Source organism: Natrix helvetica (assembly GCF_964273705.1).
Source record: "Natrix helvetica genome assembly, chromosome: 2".
NCBI lineage: Eukaryota > Metazoa > Chordata > Lepidosauria > Squamata > Natricidae > Natrix > Natrix helvetica.
In genome coordinates, this window is record NC_138552.1 from 65257414 (window position 1) to 65280035 (window position 22622).

Genomic DNA, 22622 nt, shown 5'->3' on the forward strand with positions numbered 1-22622 from the left:
AAACTACAGTCAATTTAGAATTTTTATATTATGTAAATGATAAATTTACATTCAGAGTCTGAATTAATCCAGTTTTCTAATTAAGACAAGTACAGAATTTTGAATTATTTATAGCATCTATTTGCATAAAACCCCAAGCTACCTTAGCAAATGAGCTATACTTTATCCCAAAACAATGTTGACAACATATATAATTTATTCAGTGAATCATGATCATGCAAACTATGGATTAGCAGATTAACCAATGACTCCCGTATCCCACAGCATCTGAAGGAACGTAAAGTTGTATTTTGTAAGGCTGTATTTTGAGAAACCATTAAAGGGAGAAGAAAAGAGCAAGACGTTAACCTAGGACTTGTAGAAGACCAAAATAGAAGTATAAGAAAGAAACTCCTGTCTTGATTTTGTTTGATGGGACAGAAAAACTTGACCAAGCTTCAAAACTCTTAATACAGCCTAACAATGAAGAATAATGAAGTAGCATTCCTGGAATCTCAATGGTATCTACTTTTTGGCTTGGCTTGGCCTTGAAAGGTTGGCTTGACAACCTTTCAGAGGAAAATAATTACTGTGGCAGTGATCCAGATGTGGTGGCGAAGCAGCAACAAGTTTGAACTGTGGAACCAATGGGGTATCTAATGTGGAAAAAAAACCATTCTGGCATTTATAACAAATGCTGAGATTATGGGAGTGCAGTTGTCACCTTTCCTAGCAGTTCCTTGTTTTGTGCTAATGTCATATTTGTGGTGGTGGAAACTTTTGCTTTATATATAAAAAGATAGGAAATGAATATTTAAAGAAAACGTTCTGGGTAGCTGCACTTCCAATCACCTGACTAAAAACTAATAAGGAGGCTGCTCTGGCAAAAATGCTTTTATTTGCCTTTTTTCAAACAATGAATTTACTGTAAAGTGGTACATAGTAGAAAAAAGTTTTCATTTTTCCATAAGAGATGGCTGCTAACAATCAATTTAGCAATTTGCTTCCCCCAGTTGATCTAGATCGCCATCACACTTAATAATAGAAGGGTGACCCGAACTTTCACCATCTTTTTAGGATGGAAGACAGCACAAAAGCAAGAATCCTTTCAAAGAAATGTCTCTGTTAGAACGGAGGGAAACGCTGCTTCTGAAAGAGAAAACGTACTGATTTTGGCTAGCTCAACCTTTCCCATCTTTCTGTCTTCCGCGTGTGGTGAGACCACAACTTCCAGCTTTCTTAGCCGCTGCAGCATAGCTGGAGGACACCGGGCTGGAAAAAGGCTGATCCCGGGCAGGCTATTATGACGACAAGGCTCCCTCTTGTCCTCCATGCTCAAACACGGCAGGAAAGCCAAAGCAGCGCAAAGCGCACGCCGATCTTCTGAGCTCCACAAGTCGCTCAATAAACGAAGCTTGCTCCGGGGCGCGGTCGAATTGCCCGCGGCCGCCCGTCTCAGAGGCATTTTAACGGAAGAAAGAGGGTGTCACAACCGCGTGGGTGGAGACAGGCAAACCGGGTACGAACTTCTTCCTGTTCTGCCTCGTTTCCTTTAGCAAGGAAGGGCAGCAGTCGCCCTTTGCCTGGCCGACGGCGGGGATGTCATTTCGTGTGACTGGCAGATGGATACCTGTTGCACAGGTGCGAAACCATGAAAGCCGCCCAGAAGCCGGACCAGGAGCCGGTTGCATCTCTCCCTGCCCGGTCCTCGCTGCCCAAGCTGCTCTCCGCCCTTTTCTATGGGACCTGCTCTTTCTTGATCGTTCTGGTAAACAAGACAGTGCTGACAGTGTACAGGTGAGATCAGAGGAGGAAGGTGCTACGGCGAACCTGCTGGAAAGCGGGGCGGTCGGGCTTCAAATCAGCCCACTGTCGACTGGGCAAAGCTACGCCTGCTTTCCCTTCGTCCCTGTCTCAGCCGAGGGGGCTTTTCCCATCGAAAAGCGATCGGGATTGGAATGGTCCATTGTCTTCTTTTCCCGCTTCCTATTTTCTTGAAGCGTCTTGCGGCTGCCTCCTCGTTTTCTGGACGATTTCTATGCCCAGCCTCGAAGAGAGAAATACTTCTTTAGGATTGTCTCCAGCTTTTCCCAAATTTACCGGTGCATTTTTTTTTAAAAAAGGTGGTTTTGATTGGTGGCGCGAGAAATACGAGCTGCAGCCACACAGATTCTGGGTCGGACTCGGAAGGCTGAGTCCAAAATTCTTGCTCAACTCATAATAAATACACTTGAATCAGACAGAGAGGAGAATTTGGACTTGCATTCTTCAATCACAGTTGTTTAACCAAGGCTTGACTGTCCAGATCTGAGTTTGTAATATTTTAGCTGATGGTAGTAAACAGATTTCCAGTAAATTGATTCTTTCTTACCCTCTAGTGGCTGTCTGGAGTTTTGTAACCTGTAGTCCTTACCAACAGTAAGGGCTTTTGTGATGAAAACAAATGTTTCATTTATTTTTACAATTATTTCATTAGATCAATAAATTCAACATTAAGCCAATTTATTGCCAGTCTACAATATTATTGTAACCCCAAAACAGGATCTTTTCCAGGAAATGTATCTCAAAGTGGTTACAGTTTATCATTACTTGCTCTGGATCTCAGATCCGGGTCCAGAGTCCTGTGATCAGCCAGGAGGAGAAAAGTAATTTGTGTCATATATTTGAAAATTAATTACAAAGTTGATAATTTCTACACAGAGGCTATAGAAGCTGAATGCCAGTGGACCATTAAAAATCCTGAAGTGCAAACAAAGTAGCTCTTCTCCAAGCAGAAGAAGCATTTTTGCTAGCAAAGAGAGATAAATCTTCGGAGCCATAATTTTGCAGTTGAGATGGATGCATCACACCAAACTATGTAGGTGCTCCAGAAATATTTTTAATTCTTTCTGGCCATCTTTCAGTTAATTTGATTCTTGCAGTCCAGATCTTGTGGCCCTAATTTCTTACAGGCTTACTACAACTCATGAATTTTCTGTAATTGTTGACAGTTGTAATTCATGATTTATGATTTATTATGTTGTGTAAACTTGGCTTTTTTGCACAAATACATTTCAGACACATTTACACACACACACCAATTTATCATCCACATTAAGAATTTAAACCCTGCTCCAGCAGCAAGGATTCAGCAAAAGAAATAATAATAATAACTAGCCCAGATGAATAAGGACTTCAAGTTTGGCACAAACAGACCAAAGACCAAGTCCCTTACAAGCCAGGCCATATTTCCAGACAAGTCAGGATCCTGTGCAAGATTGTACAGTATATTGTGCTGTGGGAGGGTTCTGAGGCCGGTACAGTTGGATAAGAAATGTGATATTAACTCTGGCTCCAGCAGATGGAGCCTGCAGGCCTTTAATGAAACAGATTGGCATAAGGAAACAGGTCTATCAAATGGCACATGCATAGAACAGAGAAGAGTAGCTTCTTTGCAAGACAGACTCCTGGAATTGATTAGCAGCAAATATTCATGTTATTGGATCTCTATCTTTGTTGTTAGGTAACATTTGCCTCTTTATAGTCTGACATTGCACTTGCAGGGTTCCTTTTTATTTTTTTTCCTTTTAAAATAAACATTTCATCATTCATTAATCAGTGTGTCGCCTGAGTACAAAAAAATTGGGTATCATAATAGTTATAGTTTACCACCAAATTCTTTATATACATCTATTCTTATTTTAACATTACAACCTAACTGTTATAACATTTCTCTTCCTAAATTATTTAACTTTATACTTTTTATCCACATTCATTTTCTAACCAATGATAAAATAACCCCCATATGTTATAATAATCAGATTCTTCCTTTCCTTTAATTGCTAGTTTTAATCTACTCATTTCTGTACAATCTACAATCTTTTCTTAATCACATTTTCATCTTTAGGGATCCTATTCTTGGCATTTTCCTGGCTGTTTTTATTGTATGGTCTTGTATAGCCTTGATATCCACAGCTTTTTAAAATACATGCTCTTTATTATTTTGTTTCTCCATAACAGGGGTGTTGAATCCTGGCAAGTTGTGGAACTTTAACTCTCAAAATTTCCCAGTCCGTGAGTCTTAAAGTTGCCAAGGTTGCATACCCCTGCTCTATTTATTTTGTGTAATTAGAAATATAGGCTTGATTTGCTTCTGAAGTGCATATTGTGTGGATTGTATTACATACAAGTAATCCATATGTGACTGTTGCGTTGGATAATCTTTTTTTTGTTTAAACAAGTTACAGAGATTTAACAATTTAAATTTGGATAGATTCTGATATGTGCATGTTTGCACATATGTGCCCCTTCCGTCTAAACTGAAATATACAATAAAATCACAGACACACACAAATACATGCATGCATAAACAAATGTCACTATTTTCTTTCTAGATTCCCATCTCCAATGTTTCTAGGAGTAGGACAGGTATGTTTATAGATAAGTGATTAAATGGTAAATATTTTAATTTACAAATTTGGTTTTCCAGTGGTTGAAAGATGAAATGCAGATAATTTGCTTCCTTTTGAGAGAGGTTTTTTTTTTTGCTTACACCTCTCTCAAGAGCTTTTATAAAGTAGAATTGTAACAGGGATGGGTCATTTTCTGGTGACTGAAACAATGTAAGTGTTTTGGAGGCTCAGAGAAAAGTAGGTATCATGAACACAAAATGAGCAGGGTCAAGATTTTCCTTGAGAGAGGGGATTTTTCTTTATTTTTGTAAACAATGCTAGGATTTTTTACAATCCTAGATTGTTTAGGATTAACATTTTTAAGCATGATCAAATTTTTTGGAAATCTTCACGGATGAAAGAGAGCACAAAAATGTACGAGAACTCCCATGCAAATCAAACTGGGGTTCTGTAGCCATAGGTGTAGTTTGCAAACTGAACGTTGTTTGGGGTTATTAAAAACAAAGCAAACAGATCTTCATAACGAGTACAGTATCTATAACCCACCGAAGCTGCATATGGAAATATTTTGTTGCTGTGTGTGATTGTTTTCTCTTTCTTTTAGATGGTAACCACTATTCTCATCTTATATGTGTCAAAATTAAATAAGATCATTCATTTTCCTGATCTTGACAAAAGCATCCCTAGAAAGGTAAGAATGATTAACTCCTTGCATGGGTTTTAATATTGCCAAGTGAAAAAATGTTCCTAAATTCTATTGGAGCATGCATGTGATCCAGTTCTGTGCTTATATAACAGCGATGGCAAACCTTTTTTGGCTCGGGTGCCATAAGTGGGGGGAGCGCAGGGGGGTTGTGGGCAGGCGTGCCGCACCCATAATGCAATGCGCAACACCCCCCTGTGCTCATGCGCGCACTGCAGGCACGGACCCCCCTCCATTTTTGCATGCTTTTTTCGCCCTGCCCAGGCTTCAGAGGCTTTATAGGAGCATGGGGAGGGCAAAAACAGCCTCCCCCACACCGGAAGCCCTCCAGAGGCTTCAGGGACTTTCAGGAGGGTTCCCTGAAACCTTCGGAGCGCTCAAAATGACCCTCTGAGCTTGGAGGGTCGTTTTAAGTGCTCCGAAGGCTTCAGGGACCTTCAAGAGGCTTCCCTGAAGCCTCCGGAGCAGTCAAAACGACCCTCCGAGCAAACAGGAAGTCCGTTTCCGAACTTCTGGTTTGCCTGTAGGGCCGGTTTTTTGCGCTCCGGAGGCTTCAGGGAACCTCATGAAGCCTCCGGATGGCCTCCGGGTGGGGGGCGGGGGAGGCTCTTTTCGCCCTCCCCAGGCTCCTATAAAGCCTCTGGAGCCTGGGGAGGGCGAAAAATGGCTTTAAAAAAGGGTGAACTCAGTTGGCTAGCGCGCGCATGCGCGCTGCCCAGCTGACAAGGCGCCACGCGTGCCCTGACAAATGGCTCCGAGTGCCACCTGTGGCACGTGTGCCATAGGTTCGCCATCACTGTTATATAATCAAAGTGTTAGGGCAGTAATTCTCTACGGTTAATTGCTACCTATAAGGAGAACTGTACTGCTTTTTTCCCTAATGTTATTTACTTTGTTAGAAAGAATTCAGTTACTCAAACTAAGTCCATGGTGTTTCTTCAAGTTGTTCATCAGCATTTTCCTTATAATGCTTTTTGAAATATGCAAAATAATTATGTATATTGATTTTTCCACTTGTTATGTTTGAATTCCAACCAGTCCATTTCCTTTAGTGTTCAGTCACCAAATTAGAGCTAAATTAAACTTTAAATTAGTTCTTAATTTCTGCTCTAAATGCAAGGTGTGGGATCTATGGTAACAGTGCTGAAAAGTCATCCTCACCCCTGCCAGTGTGAATATATATGTGTGTGTGTGTTTGTGTGTGTTGTATTTGTGCTGATAAATAAATAAAGGGAGACTAGTATAGATCTATTTCAACCTATTTAGGTCTCATCAGTTAGCCATACCCTTACTGGGAATCGAACCAGTAACACAAATACATACCTACATATACATACATACATACATACATACACCATAGAAATCATTTTATAGCTTACTCTGCACTTGACGTTCATTCAGCCAGTCATTTTGAACAACCTGCCTCATGCCTGGGATTTTATTTTCCCTTGTGGTGATGTCATGATGATGCCATAAGGGTAAGTCGTAATGTCATTGGGATGGGAGAGCTGGAGTTTCCAAGCCTGTGTAAGGAGGTTTAAGCAACAAACTTGGAGAAGTTTGTGCCACCATTTGTGCCCCTTAAAATGCTCCCAATTGGGGGGGGTTAAATCAAAGGACAGGCCCAATCAATGGGTTAAAGCCCCACCCCTTTTAAACACTCCTCATAAAAATTAAAGGTAAAGGTTCCCCTCGCACCTATGTGCTAGTCATCCCCGACTCTAGAGGGTGGTGCTAATCTCCGTTTTCAAAGCTAAAGAGCCAGCGCTGTCTGAAGATGTCTCCGTGGTCATGTGGCCAGCATGACTAAACACCGAACTGCTAGGTTGGCAGAAGCTGGGACAAGTAACGAGAGCTCACTCCATTACACGGCATGGTGAAGGGAAAACTCTTAGCATACTTGGAAGTAACCCTCCTCGCCAAGGACTAAGTATTTGCAAGCAGAGTGTACGAATTTAAAGTGTGAGAGTGGGATGGGGTCCCTGTTGGAGTGAGAGGAAAAGGAAGATGGAGAGATGAACACAAGCTGAGGCAAAACAAAGGGTGGAAGAAACAGCTGTGGGCCTTCTTTGTTCATGCCTGCCAAACTCCCCTGACCCTTCAAAGAGGCCTGGCCTTGAAACAGCTCCCTTCCTTGGCTCAAGAACAAGGCTCTTCCCTACAAAAGGGATGCCAGCTGGACAGCAAGGAAGCTAGCTCTTGCCAAGGGAAAGGATTGCCCACAATTTCTCAGCCTAGGCTGCAGTCCCAGACTTGCCTGTCAGGGTGGGAGAGACCACAGGTCATGCATTCCTATTGAAAGATACTTATCCATTTGTTGAAATTTCATGTAATTATTTGACCGACTGAAGCTTCAAAGGAGACAGCATTCGTTGTAAAGTTTTGTCCTTGAAAGCTTAAAAGGGCAAGTGTGAATCTCTCAATCTTCCTTCTCCTTGGTGGATCCAATATTTGCTTTCAGACTCTTGCACATTCTCTACGTTAAGGAGTCTCTGCGGCTCATTTTACCCTTATGGGGAATTTGCATGGTAGAATTGCTAGGTTCTTTCCATGCATGATTTATTATTGTTTTCCATCGTGTCTTTTAAAAAAATAAACTCAGCAACGTACAAGTCAGTTGCTATAGCTTATGCATGTATTTGAATTGCACAATGATAATTGTTTCTGAATAAAGATCAGACCCACAAAATATTGCAGATTCTGGGGTTTGGGATAAAATGGAGTCTCCAGATATATTAGTGTGGGGGGGGAAACCATCTGCTAATCTAATATTCAGGCTCTTGGGGTTTTGGTTCTAGATCAGTTCTACACAACCAAGATGTTTGTGATCATGCAATTGTTAGAAAATCCCACTGTTCTCAGTAGGTGGCAGCACTTAGCTAAACTTGGTTTACCTCATAAAATAACCAGACTTGTTAGTGCTGAGATGAAGAATCAGGAGATCACTATTGACAAGGCTGGGAATTGGGAAAAATAATTTAGATGAAGGAAGTAGAAAACTATTTCTTTACTGTAGGAAGTTAGCACCCACCTCTTTCCTAGGAAAACGAGATATTTTAGGAAATGTTAAAAGGGCAGAATATTTCCCCTAAAAGCAAGGCAGAAACTCACGCACACACACACCCTTTGCCAATGGGCCATTAAGGCCTGAGTCAGTCTATTCTACATAACAAAGATCTATCCCCTTCAGCTTGAGGGTGATGGGATTAAAACATGGCCCTCAGGACTTGATAGGATTAGCACTCTACCCACCTAGCAACAGATCTCACCATATGGCACCTGGGATATAAAGTTAACTAAGACCCCCGCCCTCTTGGAGTCTGATAGCCAATGGGATACATTTCTTGTACAGGAACAAGAAAGGTGGGGCCTAGAGAGGGCATAAAACCAGGGCACTCTCAGCATCTCTTTCCCTTCAAGATCATCAAGGCATGTGATCCTCTTTTTCTCCAGAACCTCAAACCATGTGGTCCTGTGCACCATTAAAACCCTCTTTCCAAATAGCCTCCATGTTTCCAGTGACTTTCCACTTGGAACTGAACCCAGAAGAACATTTCTTCCAACACTACTGTTGCTAAGTAAACATCATGGATGTAGCCTTAGTCACCATGAATCTGAACGGGTTTTATATTTATGAATTCCAAGTGAATGCAAATGATAATCTTCACCTGCACACATGGCAACAAATGCCTAGAGAAAAACATCATGTATGTTAATTTATTGTCATCATGATGGGTCCAATAGTTTTGTTTGGTAGGTTAAATTTTTATTTTATTTTATAGATGTATTTAAATAATTTTATTGATATAAACAGGAGCAAGGTCATGCAAAGAATCGAATACAAACAAGTGATGTTCATTTATAAAGCCTGCTAATTTGTCTGTTTCTATTGGTGTTAAACAGCCTATGGTCTATGAATTAATTTGAACAGATTTCTTCCAGAGTGGAGTGAAATGGCATAATCTGAATGGTGCATTTATTTTATTACAGTTGTTTCCACTTCCTCTGATTTATATTGGAAATCACATAAGTGGATTATCAAGCATAGGCAAGCTAAGGTAAAGTCCAGGTGGTAAACCTAAACCGATAGTTTCTTCTTATTTAATCCTTTGTAAATTTCAAATCCCCGCTCCCCCCCCCCAAGGCTGTTAAAAATAGATTATATTTTTGCACAAAAGCATCCTTTTGCCAAAGCATTGCTTTGGACATTCCAGTGTCTAAAATCAGTTTATAAAGTAAGTGTTGGTCTTAGGAACTAATACCTGTAAAGAGACTTTACAACTAGTCATTCTACTTTCTATCCTTGTGTTTTGACATTTTCTTCCTCTCTTTTTGGTGACTGATGTGTTCTTCATCTTTGACTGCTGAAAGTGGACATTGAAAGTGGACGTTGATTAGACAATGGGCCATTCATCATGTGAAAAATTGAGTGGGATAGTTAGAATATATTGCTTGAGGAGTCTGCTGCCTAAATAGAAAATTCCATGTCATGTAACAGTTTTATTTGAGTCCAGTCTCACCCCATTGCTTAACAGATTTGTAGGTGAATCCCAATGTACAGGTTTGAATAGCTATATCAGTACATCAAGGAAGCATACCTAAAGTTCTTGAGTGTAGTTCAAGTAACATCATATTTAGATTCTAATGCATACACTATCCTCATATTTGCTGATCTCACAAGCTTTTGCCAGTTATTTGTTTGCTGTCTGCATCATGGCATGCAGCTATGTGGAAATATCTGGAAAGGTTGCTAAATTTTCTCTTGGGCATGCACTGGTCATTTCCCACTTCGCTGAAAGAAGCACACTAGTGTACACACTAACGTACTCATAAGTATGTGTGATTATTTTGGGTTTTTGGTAACTAGGAATAAATATTTGGAATTTGCATTTTGACTTAGACACCCTGTGGATTTCTAATTATCCATTAATCTAATACAGTAATATCAGGACATTCTTCTGTATTAATAGAATAGAATTCTTTATTGGCCAAGTGTAATTGGACACACAAGGAATTTGTCTTTGGTGCATATGCTTTCAGTGTACATAAGGAGAATAAAATACATTCATCAAGAATAAAAAGATCCAACACTTAGTGATAGTCAAGGTTACTAATAAGCTATCAAATCGTACTAGGAATCAAATAAAAACAATATAAATTGAAAGATACAAGCAACATAGTTATAGTCATAAGTGGGGAGAGATAGATACTAGGAAGGAAGAGAATAATAGTAATATAGTCTTAGTAAATTATTGAAAGTGTTGTGGGAATTAGCTGTTAAGCAGAGTGATGGCCTTTGAGGAAAATTGTCCTTGTTTCTAGTTGTTCTGGTGTGCAGTGCCCGTTGTTTTGACGGTAGAAGTTGAAACAATTTATGTCAAAGAGTCCCTCCCAGCGCGGGGGCTTCCAGTCCAGGTTAAAGAAGACTATTTGTTTCTGACTTCTGGCTCACCAAAATCTTTTCCATAGTTGCCTCGACTGTCAGCATTTAGATAGCTATTCGTGGAAAATACCATATCACTGACTACTTGAGAACTAATTTTAACTCAGTAAAAAGGAAATTACTGGAAACAAATTGTATGATACTGATGCCAAGTCTATTTTTTTTTATTTCTTACTTCCAGCTATTTTACTGTCTAAACTTTCTTTGGTGTCAGACTGACATTTGGCTTTGCAACTGAGCATTTATTTAGTGCATTCTTAATGTCAGATGAAGCTGAGGATGAAAGTAGTAAAGATAGATAATCAGTCATGAGGGAGTTTGCTACTGACACAAACTGGTTACACTCACACACACTCTCTCTTTAAATACAGTTTGCCAATGTTTACAGTCCTGAGGAAGTTTACCATTCCTCTTACATTACTGCTGGAAATTATTATTCTTGGGTGAGTATTTGCCTCTCATTTCTGAAATACCACAATGGTTTATCGAGTCACATAATGAACCAATGCATTTTGTTGATTAATAAGAATTTGAGATGTTTAAACTGCTTAAAATTATTTGAGCCAGTAATTTCCAGTTTTCAGTTGTAGCTTCAGTTCAAGGCAGCTCTTCTCCTTTGTGACTTTCTTCCACTGTAGTGTGATATTTTGGTCAAGCCCAAATCTTTTTCTTGGCTCTTCCTTTTGCCTTTTCTTCTAAGCCACTGTTTTCCTGATTTCTGTTTGGCTGCCTTCTTCTATCCTCATCCTACCAGTTCTGGCTTGCCAAAATTCAAGTGGCCCCTAGAGGGCGGCAAAGAGTTTTCTGTTATGTTTTCTGTGATATTTCTGAAGTGAATATCTAGTCATCCTGCAGCTGCTCCTCTTCCTTCTTTTACACACAAGGCCTTCCTTGTCTTCCTCTTCTATCTTTTTCTTTGTCCTGCATTTTAGAAACCCCAGTACTTTCCCTGTAACTATATGGATATTCTGTTGACCTATAAAAAAGCCTCAAAAATATTAAAAACAGTTTCCCCTCCCAAGAAAGTACAGATATTAGTATGTTGCGTTATCTATTTATTGCTTGCTGTCTCTGAGTAACTGAGTTTTTGATTCAGTTCCCGGGAATCAGTTCTATTGAACTCAGCATTTTTCCCTTCTTAGAATTTGACAGTATTTGTGGGGTACGTTGTTCCACTTCTTAGACAGTCCTCCATTTAACAACAGTTTGTTTAGTGAAAGTTCAAAGTTACAGTGGCATTGGAAAAAAGTGACTTATGACGATTTTTCATACAACCCTTGTAGCAGCCCCATGGTCACATGATTTACATTTTGATGCCTGATAACTGGTTCATATTTATGACGGTGGCAGTGTCCTGGGGTCACGTGAGCACCTTTTGCGACCTTCTGACATGCAACGCCAATGGGGAAGCCAAATACACTTAACAGCCATGTTACTAATTTAACAACTGCAATGATTCACTTAACAAGTGTAGCAAGAAAAGTCATAAAATGGGGCAAAACTCACTCAACAAATTTCTCACTTAGCAACATAAATTCTGGACTCAACTGTGGTCGTAAGTTGAGGACTACCTGTACTGCTTAATCTCTAGAAAGTTGTAAAAGCGAACACTGACTTTGATTGACTAATTAATCATTGAATGAGGCTGATTTTGGGGGGGGTTGTTATATATCAGATTAGGCCATCTAGTTCTGTACTATCTAGTCCTTTATTAAGAATTCCTTTTTTGGAACAAAGAATTATTCCAAACTCTTTTTGTATATACCAAGTGTTGTATTTGTACCATCTACATGTAGAGGCTTCAAATCCTTTGGGATGAAAATGTGATTTTGTTCTCCTATGGATCAAGTAAAAACAAAGATGTCTCACTCCTTCTGGAATCTCAATGTCTTAATTCCTGAATATGCATTTAGAGATATATCATTTATTTTTGCAGGAAACGCTTTCCGTTGGGCATTATAATCAGTGTGTTTGCAATCATTGTGGGGGCCTTAATAGCAGCAGGGTAAGATTTTAAAGTTTTCTTTAGAACGCCTTACTTGTTTCTTAATATTGGTGAGAAATAATATTCCTTTGTAGGTCATTGTTTGGAAGAATGATCAATACAGTAAAATATTAGTACAGTGCAGTTTTCTGTAGCAGCCTTCCCCAACCTAGTATCCTAAATATAGGTGGCATTTCAACTCCCTGAATTCCCATCTAGTTTGGCCAATTGGCTAGGAGTTCTGGGAGATGTAATCATAGCACTTTCAGAGAACTATGAAATGGGTAAAAGTGCTTTTGATCAACAATGACAGTATTTTGGAAATTACTTTCAGATGAACTTGAGTGCGCTGCAAAACACAAGAACTAACATGCCATTGACTTTTCTTAAACAAAGATGATCCAAAATGAATTGATGTGACTCTTGCACAGGAGTTCAGAATTTGGAATGAACTGGGGAAATTATTCTAGTCTGTCACTTACAGAGGAAGTATGATGGAGTAACTAATTGTTAGAATCACAATGGCCCGAGTCCATTGTTAATTATACTGACGATCTTACAATAAATCATGCTTTATACTGTATGATAAAAGTGTCCTGGTAGATTGGGGAGTAGTAATAACAGAGGCCTGGGAGAACTGCAGTTTCTAGTACTTTTCCTGCCAAACCAAACAAATATATTTTCAAACCAATTGAATATGAAATACAGCCCTGGTGGCACAGCGGTTAAAGTGCTCTATTGTAGGCAAACTGTCCACAGTCTGGAGTTCGATGGGATTCAAGGTTGATTCAGTCTTCAAGGTTGGTAAAATAGGGATCTAGATTGTTGGGGTCAATATGCAAATAATGCTTACATTGTAAACCATCCAGAGAATGCTATAAAAGACTGTGGGATGATATACAAGCCTAAATGCTATTGCTATTGTTATGTATTATAAAGGCTATAATATTATTATTTCTTGATGTTCATGTATGTGGTTTCTGCTCAGTTAGTAAGATTCTATGGAAATTCCTTCTCAATCTACCCAATGTCTTATCCCACTGCAATTTCAACATCTCCATCAAATATTTTATTGTTGGTGTAATTGTTGTCTGCTTAAACTCTCACATTCGAAATCTACTTTAAATAGCAAACCAGCTTGTACATAATATATTTTACAAAATGACCAAGTGATGTTTCTCTAAGCTTTGAATCTTCTCAATATGTTTACTTTATTAAACAAACAAGACTAGAATGATTTTTTCCAGATACGTCACTGCAAATAAAACCGTTATTTAAGTTTATGTTGTTTTTTCAATTAGTCTACATTTCCATATTTTATTTTCCAGATCAGATTTAGCTTTCAGCGTGGAAGGCTACATTTCTGTTTTGCTGAATGATGTCTTCACAGCAGCAAATGGTGTTTATACCAAACAAAAAATTGACCCTCAGGTAATTGTGCAGAGATTTTAGGTGTTCTTTGCCTTTTTTAAACATGGGCTTTATAATTTTATCTATAGTTTTCATAAAGAGCCTCCATTAAGTCAACGTAAAGTTTAGATGTTGTGCAGTTTTTTTTAATACTCATAAAAAGCCTGATGTATTGGAATATCTTTTTTAAAAAATATTTGTAGCCCACTTTTTATAAGTGCTTTTTCCCAAAGTTATAAATATTTTACTGTAATGTCTTTGTGAAGTTTTCATTCACTTTTATATCTTAAATAATGCTGTTTTGTCAACTATTATGTATTAAGTTATGTAGCTGACGGCTGTGCTTCGTGTAAGCAAGGGATACATAAGCAATGATCTCATGGTTTAAAAAGTTGACAAATTGACATTTTAAAGGGGAAAATTGTATATACACTCAAGTATTTGATTCTTGAAATTATATTTAATTAGTGTAATTTGAACTGAATTTGAATGTAAATTTAACTACTTTTTGTCCTGCCTGAGCCAACTTCCAGAATGTGATCACCAATCAAATGTCATAATCAGTTTGAAAAAGGTTTTTCAACCCTGGTTTAAGCCAATTGCTATTCCAGACTCTGATAGTGGCCTCATATTTCTATCCATACATATTGCTTCCATCTGACTACACATTTACATGAAAACATTCTTGCTATAGGCTCTTTGTTCTGTTTTAGTGAAGGATAATTAATTCAGGATGGTAATTCATTACCATAGTTATTCTCACTAACAATTTTCAACATAGAATCTTATTTGATAAACAGTTTATATTACCCAGGATTGCATGCCTTTCAAGCAGAATCTTCAAGATTCATTTCATTTGCTGACTTCTATATATGCTACCATAAATATCTCAATACTGAATCTTCCAGGAACTCTTAAGTAATCATCTTATCAGATTTATTTTATATATATATATATATATATATATATATATATATATATATATATATATATATATATATATATATATATATATATATATATATATATATATATATATTTGTTTATACAGGAACTCGGAAGATATGGAGTAATTTTTTATAATGCCTGCTTTATGGTAATTCCTACAGTTCTCATCAGTTTTTTCACTGGAGATTTCCAGCAGGTAAGTAGAGTTTAGGAACCAATCAGATACAATAATGCTTTAATTGGCTTGGGTCCTAAATGTATAATTTTGGAATGATCATTGGGACTGTTCTGTAGGGAGAACGGGGCAGACCAGAAACCGAGGCAAGGCAGGTTGAAGCTAACACAACCTTTATTTACACAAAGACAACAGCTCAGAATCACGGCAAACTCAGGAAGGCAAGCAGCAGCACAAATGACAGATGACAGCTCTTTTATACCCGAGCTGTCAAGGAGCAGTCCAATCGGGAGGCTGGATTCTCCCGCCGGCTGGCTGGTGCGTCTTGGCCAATCAGGAGAGGCCAAGGCAAGTCTATGGCAGGAGGTTTCGCAAGCAAGTAGCAAGCTAGAGAAAGTTAGGAACGCTTCAGTCCGCAGTTAACAAGCTAGTGAAAGTGAGGAATGTTTCAATACACAACAGGGACCCTTTTGCTCATGAAGTAAAAATGTAGGATTTTGTGCTCTGTGAGGTGACTGATTTTATAACATTACAAGTAATGGTTTAGTATAAGATATGAAACCTCATTTTGGCAAGTTAGGAACAGAACAGGAGATTAGCAATAGCACCTAGACTTACAGTATATACTGCTTCAGAGTGATTTACAGCCCTCTCTAAGTGGTTTACAGAGTCAGCATATGGCCCCAAACAATCTGGGTCCTCATTTTACCAACCTCAGAAGGATGAAAGGATGAGTCAACCTTGAGCTGGTGAGATTTGAACTGCCAAATTGCATGCAGCCGGCAGACAGCAGAAGTAACCTGTAGTACTGCATTTTAACCACTGCGCCACCACAGATCTCTTTTTAAGATTAAGGAGCAATATTAGTCTTCTATAAACTTTATCCATCCATCCAGTGGTGGGTCCCGGATCCCGTTGCAACTGGTACAGTGCAACTGGACCGCACATCCACCACATGCACAGCACGTGTACAGTGCGTGCATGCATACTTACTGCCTAGGACTCTCTGCGACGGTTCCGTGATGCTCCAGCCGCTCGGTGGAGCGTTGCGCAGGCTCCGTACGCTCCGTGCGCTTGCACGAGAGCTCCGATCAGCTCAAATACCAGTAAGGAGCGCGGGTGGGCAGGTGGGCCCTCTAGAGCACCATACTAGAACAGTACCTGGTGCTCCCAGCAGGCACCGGTACGCCCGTATCGGAGTGTACCAGTCATATCCCACCACTGCATCCATCCTTTCAGGTTATCTTGGCTGTTATTTGGTATTGACTGAGAAGAACTATTTTTCTCTGAGAACCTTCATTCAAACATTTTTTATTCTTCTGTTCATTTGTGTCTGATACTCAGTGATTACCTGGACATATTATCCTTGCAGTGTCCCTGGTAAGGTTTTTCAGGTGTGGTATGCCATTGCTCCTTCCTAAGGCTGATAGAAAGTGACTGGTCCAAGGTGGAACTAGAACTCACAATCTCCTAGTTTCTAGCTTGATACCTTAACACTATACCAAACTGGCTCATTTAAACGTTACATGGCTACCATTAAATGGCTACCAACTATTTGGGAATTGGGGTGTGGAGTTGCATAGGGATGTCATGTGCTCTTAATGGTTACTTGTGAAGTCTGTGGGAATCTGCATGCATGTGTCTTGGAGAGAGTGAGAAAAACCCTCAAAATCAGTAATTAATGATTTACAAAGGAAAGGAAATCTGTAATGTGAAGCAGTGCCATCCTGTTGGAAGCCATCAGAACAATACGGTGTGGTTTCTAAAAATCAAGCAGTTCTCTCCCCCCCCCCCAATTATTATTCAATTATTCAATTATTTTTGTGAATTGGATTTTTCAATTAAAAATTGATATTTTTATCTCTAAATATATCTAAAATCTTATCTTTCTTATTTGTACAGGTCATGAATTTCCAGCAATGGACAAATGTTTTATTTATCTTTCAGTTTCTTCTTTCTTGTGTGCTGGGGTAAGGGATCTTGGACAAATAATCAAGTAATGACTGGCATGAATTTGCATCTTGGAAATACTTCTTCTGCATAATTAGCAAAGTAAGATAAGATAAAAAGAGAGAGATCCAATTGATTCCTGCAGTGTTCTCATAGTATAACTTTTGTATCAGGCTGCACAAGATTTTAAGAATTATTTCTTTTATTGAAGAGCAAAAATAATTTCCCCTTGTTATCTGATTTTTTTTCAGTATAGCTTGCTTAGGGACATTTTCATTGGCCACGTCAATGAAATTAGAACAGGAGTCCCTTGATAATGTTGCACATTTTAAATCCTGCAAATCAGGTGATAAAGTTTCCAGAGGATACTTGGTGCCGTATAAAAATAATGGAGTTAGTAGAAGTTCAGTTTTAATTTGTCTACTTTTATATTAAATCTTCAAATGAAGCAGGTTTTAGATTATGCTTAGGCTATTTTAAATACTGAAACTCAACATAAAATAGGGTAGTGAGTATCAATGTAGAATTATGGCACGTATCATTTGTTTATTTGACAAAAAAGCAGGGAACCAAGTTATGCAGTCCTTTTTTGCTTTTAATGCTAGGTTTCTTCTGATGTATTCTACAGTTCTCTGCAGCCATTATAATTCTGCTCTAACAACTGCAGTAGTTGGTGCTATAAAAGTAAGTAACCAAAAGGGGTTGATATTAGATAACAGTAGTAGCTGAATACACTACATTACACTCAGGGGTGGGTTGCTGCCGGTTTTACTACCGGTTTGCAACGCGCACGCAACACGTGCCCATGCTCACTTTGCTCGCATACATGTTCAGTGTAAATTGTTCAAAATGGCAGAGGAAGGAAGCTGGTTCGGGAACATGGCAGACCTGGGTCGCTGCCAGTTCTGCGACCCAAGCCTGAATGCCATTATCTGTTTGGCCGAACCAGCAGCAACCCACCTCTGATAACACTACTACACTGTTAATCTGGATTGTTTGTTTTGGCTTTAGCATAATGTATGAATCCAGTTATCGGTTGTATAGCATGGTCTATAATTTGGCACTAGATCTGAACTAGGTTGCTGAGAATATTAACCTATAACTATAAACTAACTATGAACCATAGTTAAGTACACATGTAATGTTGAACCCAGCCACCACTAAAATTACCTGCAAAAGTCCTGTGTCTTGACTACAGTTTTGACCTATGACTGTGTGTATTAATGTCCTGGTGGAAGTTTTTGTAGGCTAGGAATAATTTATCCAATTATATTCAGCTCAAAGTTACTTGCAGAGTCATTTTTATCAAGTGATTATCAAGTGGAGGACAGGCCTACTTCAAGACATAAGGGTCTGAAACAAGATAGAGGACAGTATGGTTACTGCAGCAGATCAACCAGTGAGATATATTTGCATTCAAAGAAATATGAGCCTCTTGGCTCAATACCCAGAGGTTAGATTGCCTGCCTGTCCTCGACCTAGTTTCTTATTTAGTTTCAAGTTCTCAGCTATTCAGATAAGTGACTGAAGAGGGCTCAGGACAGAACAGTATAGTAGATTTTCCATCTTCCACTACCCATGAAGTCATGAAAGATCAGGATTGTTTTTTCATAGTTCTTACCATATATTTTATCTAAAAGCATTAGAATACTGAAATAAGATTTGCATGAACTGGTATGGCTTGGTTGGTAGCAATCAGTGTTGGGATTCAAATAATTTAACAACCAGTTCTCTGCCCTAATGACCAGCTGGGTAGGAGTGGCTTGGTGGTCATGTGACCGTGTGGGCGTGGCCAACTCAATGTCACTCAGGTCAATGGGCGCTTCACCTTAGCTGTTACAATGTAATAAGGGTTAACCAGAGAGGCAGTTTCTGTAAGCAGGGCAATAAAGATTAGGCTAGAAACAACACCAGAATGTTTCCTTCCTGCCTTCCTTACAGGATTAGCCCTGTAAAGTGGGAAAGAAAACAAAATGAGATTTCTGGTTCTCCGAACTGCTTAGAAAGTTAACAACTGGTTCTCCTGAATAGGTGCGAACTGGCTGAATCCCACCACTGGTAGCAATGTACCTACTGTCCCTTTCCCTGCCAATTCACCTACTGTGTCTGTTGCTTGTTTACAAGTGTGTTACTCAGATGCGGGATAGTCTGTTTTCGCCTACTACAGCAAAGCACTGGAAAGATGGTGTAAACAAGCCATAGCTGTGTTTAAAGGCAGATGAAAGTAGCAAGTATTCTAGGTTCAGACCTGAACAATAAAGAAACGAAGACTTGTTATTAAGTAGTTAAGCCCTTCAAAAAAGAGGAGTCAATAGGTGCATTCATGCTAACCATGCTTTATAATTTATCATAGTGGGCATTTGTAGCAATTACACACACTGCTTTTTCTTTATAGAATGTGTCTATTGCTTATATTGGCATGCTGTTTGGTGGAGATTACATGTTTAATATGTTGAACTTCATTGGACTCAATATCAGGTAAGGGAGTTTTGAAAAGCATGTCATAGTCTCAAGTAAGTTCATTATTTTATTATTGTATCTATTTTTTTTCCTTCCATCTAGCATGGCAGGAGGGCTGAGATATTCATTCTTGGCAATACGAGGACAGAACAATCCTGATTGTCCCTCCATAGATGAAGAAAAAGCAGCTCCAGGTTCCAAGAGCTGACTGAAGCAGACAACATGAAAAATTCTAAAGATGCCAACTTAGGCAAATATATTTCCTTGGACAGAAGATGATAATAGAAACATATAAAAATGCACCTGAAAATACACATCCTATATTAAAACAATCTTCAACGTACACAAAATAGTTTGCAAGCTTTTGAGTTTCCAAGAATTGTTCATGATTAAAAATCCCAAAAAGAATATTAAGGGTATATAAAATGTGACTTTTGTTTAGGCTATGTCTGCACCACGCTTCAAATGGAGTGTGAAATGTTTTTTTTGCAGACATTCAAGAGCATTCTGTCTGGTACAAAAGTAGCATTAATTAACCTGTACCAAAAATTTGCTAAGAAGTAGAAAAGCTTGCTTCAAATGGAATGTGAAATGTTTTTTTTGCAGACATTCAAGAGCATTCTGCCTGGTACAAAACTGGCATTAATTAACCTGTACCAAAAATTTGCTAGGAAGTAGAAAAGAACAAATATTTGTTGGCCTCCCTTTTTGAAATGCGGTAGAAAAGCTAGCTGCTAAAATCAAACAGAGAAACAGCAGACTGCTGATGTAATTTGTAATTTAAACTAATTAGCAAGTTTTGTAATAAATGGCAGGGGTCAAGGAATCTTCTTTGAGAATCTGTAGGATTGGCCAATTTAAACGAGCCTTCAGTAATCCTCCTGTTGATACCATAGATGTTGATATAAATATAACACTGCCTATGTTTATGGATCCCAGCCATTCTCTTTATTTTGACTAGCTCTGGAATGTAGGTTGCAAAATATTGGTGACTCACTAATCTCTTGAATATGCCTCCGATTCTTGGAAAGCTGAGATTTGTGCATGTCTCAAAGCAAGGCATTGTATGAGATTGCACCAAGCTTGATAATCTACAGGAAATATAAATGTGTTATTTGGAGAGACAGAAATAGTCTTCCTAAATCAAGTGAGACTTCCCAGAAAATTACCCATTCTATTTAAAAGCCAACGATGACCTCATAAACATTCACACCAGTTTGTCAATGTCTAAGCCTCTTGTGGCAATCGCAGACTTCTGATGCATTGCCCATTGGGTAATCTACAGATTGAGCGTATAAAATCGGTACCTAAAGTAGCAAATACAGGCTCCCAACTTAATCTCTATTTCTTTATTTCCATGAATATCATTGTGAAATCAAAAGCTGCTTCAGTGTATCTTTTGTTTTATAATCATGGATGGGTCATCCAAATTTCAGCTGTTGAATTAAGTACAAAAAGCCATGAATGACCAACAGGAGAAGTAACTTGCGATCCTCTAGATCTAATAGCCTCTAATCTATAGTTAGAGTTAGTGAAAATTCTATTTTGAAGCTTCTGGAAGCTTCTGGATTCTCTTCCCTCTATAACAGGGGTGTCAAACTCAAGGCCCATGGGCCGGATGCAGCCTGTGGGTTGCTTAGATCTGGCCCACAGGGCCAGCCTAGAAATAGCAAAGAACCATCCTGCGGTGCCTTTCCTACTGAAAATGGGGGAGGTGGGGCCGTTTTGGCTGCCAGAGTGCTGCAGGAGGCTGTCCAGGCTCAGAATGGGGCATGGGGGAGCCGCACATCCCCCCCATGCCCCTTTGGCTGTTGGAATGCTTCCTATGGAGTCAGTTTCTTGATCTGGTCTCTCATAGGGTGATCAAGTAGATCAAATATGTATTAAAAAAACAAAATCACAGAAATGTATGCCTCTCTATTTTTATAAGTGTATAAAAACCATGTGTGTGGAACTGCGGTCCCGTGTTACGCCCACCATGACCACACCCACTATGACCGCACTCATCCTAGCCCCCCCCCCCATGGCCCTCCAAGGTCAAACACAACCATTATGCGGCCCTCAATGAAATCAAGTTTGACACCCCTGCCCTTTAACAATGGTCTCTCAACCTTGGCAGTTTTGACATGGGTGGACTTCAGCTCCCAGAATTCCCCAGCCTGCCAAGCTTAAGATTGCCACCCATTTTAACTCTAGGATCCACCCATCTTAAAGTTGCCAAGGTTGAGAAACATTGCTGTATAACATAGGGATTTTAAAAAGGAGATTAGGAACAAAAAAATTAAAAAATGTACCATAAAACAGATGTTTCTTATACCAGAACAAAGGTGTGCAGCTATGGCCCCTTTATGACTTGTGGACTTCAACTCCCAGAATTCCTGAGCCAGCCATGCTGGCTCAGGAATTCTGGGAGTTGAAGTCCACAAGTGATAAAAGGGCCATAGTTCCCCACCCCTGTACTAGGGACATCACCCCTGTACCCTACCCCTTTCCCTGCATATGGAAAAGTACAATATATTTTTCCATGTACAAAACTGCTGCTCAAAGGAGTTAAGAAGTAACTACATGCACTTTGATCTGCTTAGGTTGGTTGTTATGAGCAAATGCCATGACATCAAGCTGCTTGTGCTGTTCCCTCAGTGCTATATTTTTCATTGCTAAGTTTTTCTGAACTGTTCAGAGACAGCCAGGAGACGCCTTGCCATCCAGTTCTCTCAGCTGAGCACACGGGACCCTGGGAAGCATAATGAATTCTTGTCAAAAAGCAGGCTGTTCAGAAAAAAAAACCTGATGTTTGATCTTTCTGTTTTTGCCTCTCCAGCCTTGAGAAGGAATATTACGATTATAGAGCTACTTAATATGAAGAATTGATATGAACCTCAAATATTTTGTAATAAATTATGCTCACTGGCCTATTGATGTTTTTTATCATTTTGATCTACGTATCAGATAAATAAATAGATTTGACTCAACCTTTGTTTTAAATGAGCCCCTGTTTTTGTAATTAAATTACTGATGTACTTAAAAGAATTATTTTGGAGAAACATAAATGACCAAGAATGTGGTTTTTTTAAACTTTATAGTAATTATATTATAAGTATAACCATAAGGATGCAGGTATTGGTGACCACTTTTGTTCTAGGCAAGGAGACAAAACAGGAAATGTCCAGTGGATACTT

General features: G+C 39.1%; 1 protein-coding gene across 3 annotated transcripts; it reads left to right on the top strand.

Annotated features, from left to right (window-relative positions):
• Window positions 1–1426: 1426 nt before the first annotated feature.
• SLC35D2 (solute carrier family 35 member D2) lies at window positions 1427–22356 on the top strand. 3 transcript variants are annotated; one of them, XM_081940307.1, is made up of 12 exons: window positions 1430–1620; window positions 4353–4386; window positions 4975–5061; window positions 9064–9131; window positions 10888–10959; window positions 12453–12521; window positions 13829–13931; window positions 14962–15054; window positions 16936–17003; window positions 17589–17667; window positions 19379–19461; window positions 19546–22356. In XM_081940307.1, the coding sequence occupies exons 2-12, from the start codon at window positions 4366–4368 to the stop codon at window positions 19649–19651; spliced, it is 849 nt and encodes a 282-aa protein (XP_081796433.1). In that variant the 5' UTR covers window positions 1430–1620; window positions 4353–4365; the 3' UTR covers window positions 19652–22356. The 3 variants fall into 3 exon arrangements, with proteins under 3 accessions (XP_081796432.1, XP_081796433.1, XP_081796431.1); XM_081940305.1 differs by having other exon boundaries at window positions 1434–1776; XM_081940306.1 differs by lacking the exon at window positions 19379–19461 and having other exon boundaries at window positions 1427–1776.
• The last annotated feature ends 266 nt before the right edge of the window (window positions 22357–22622 follow it).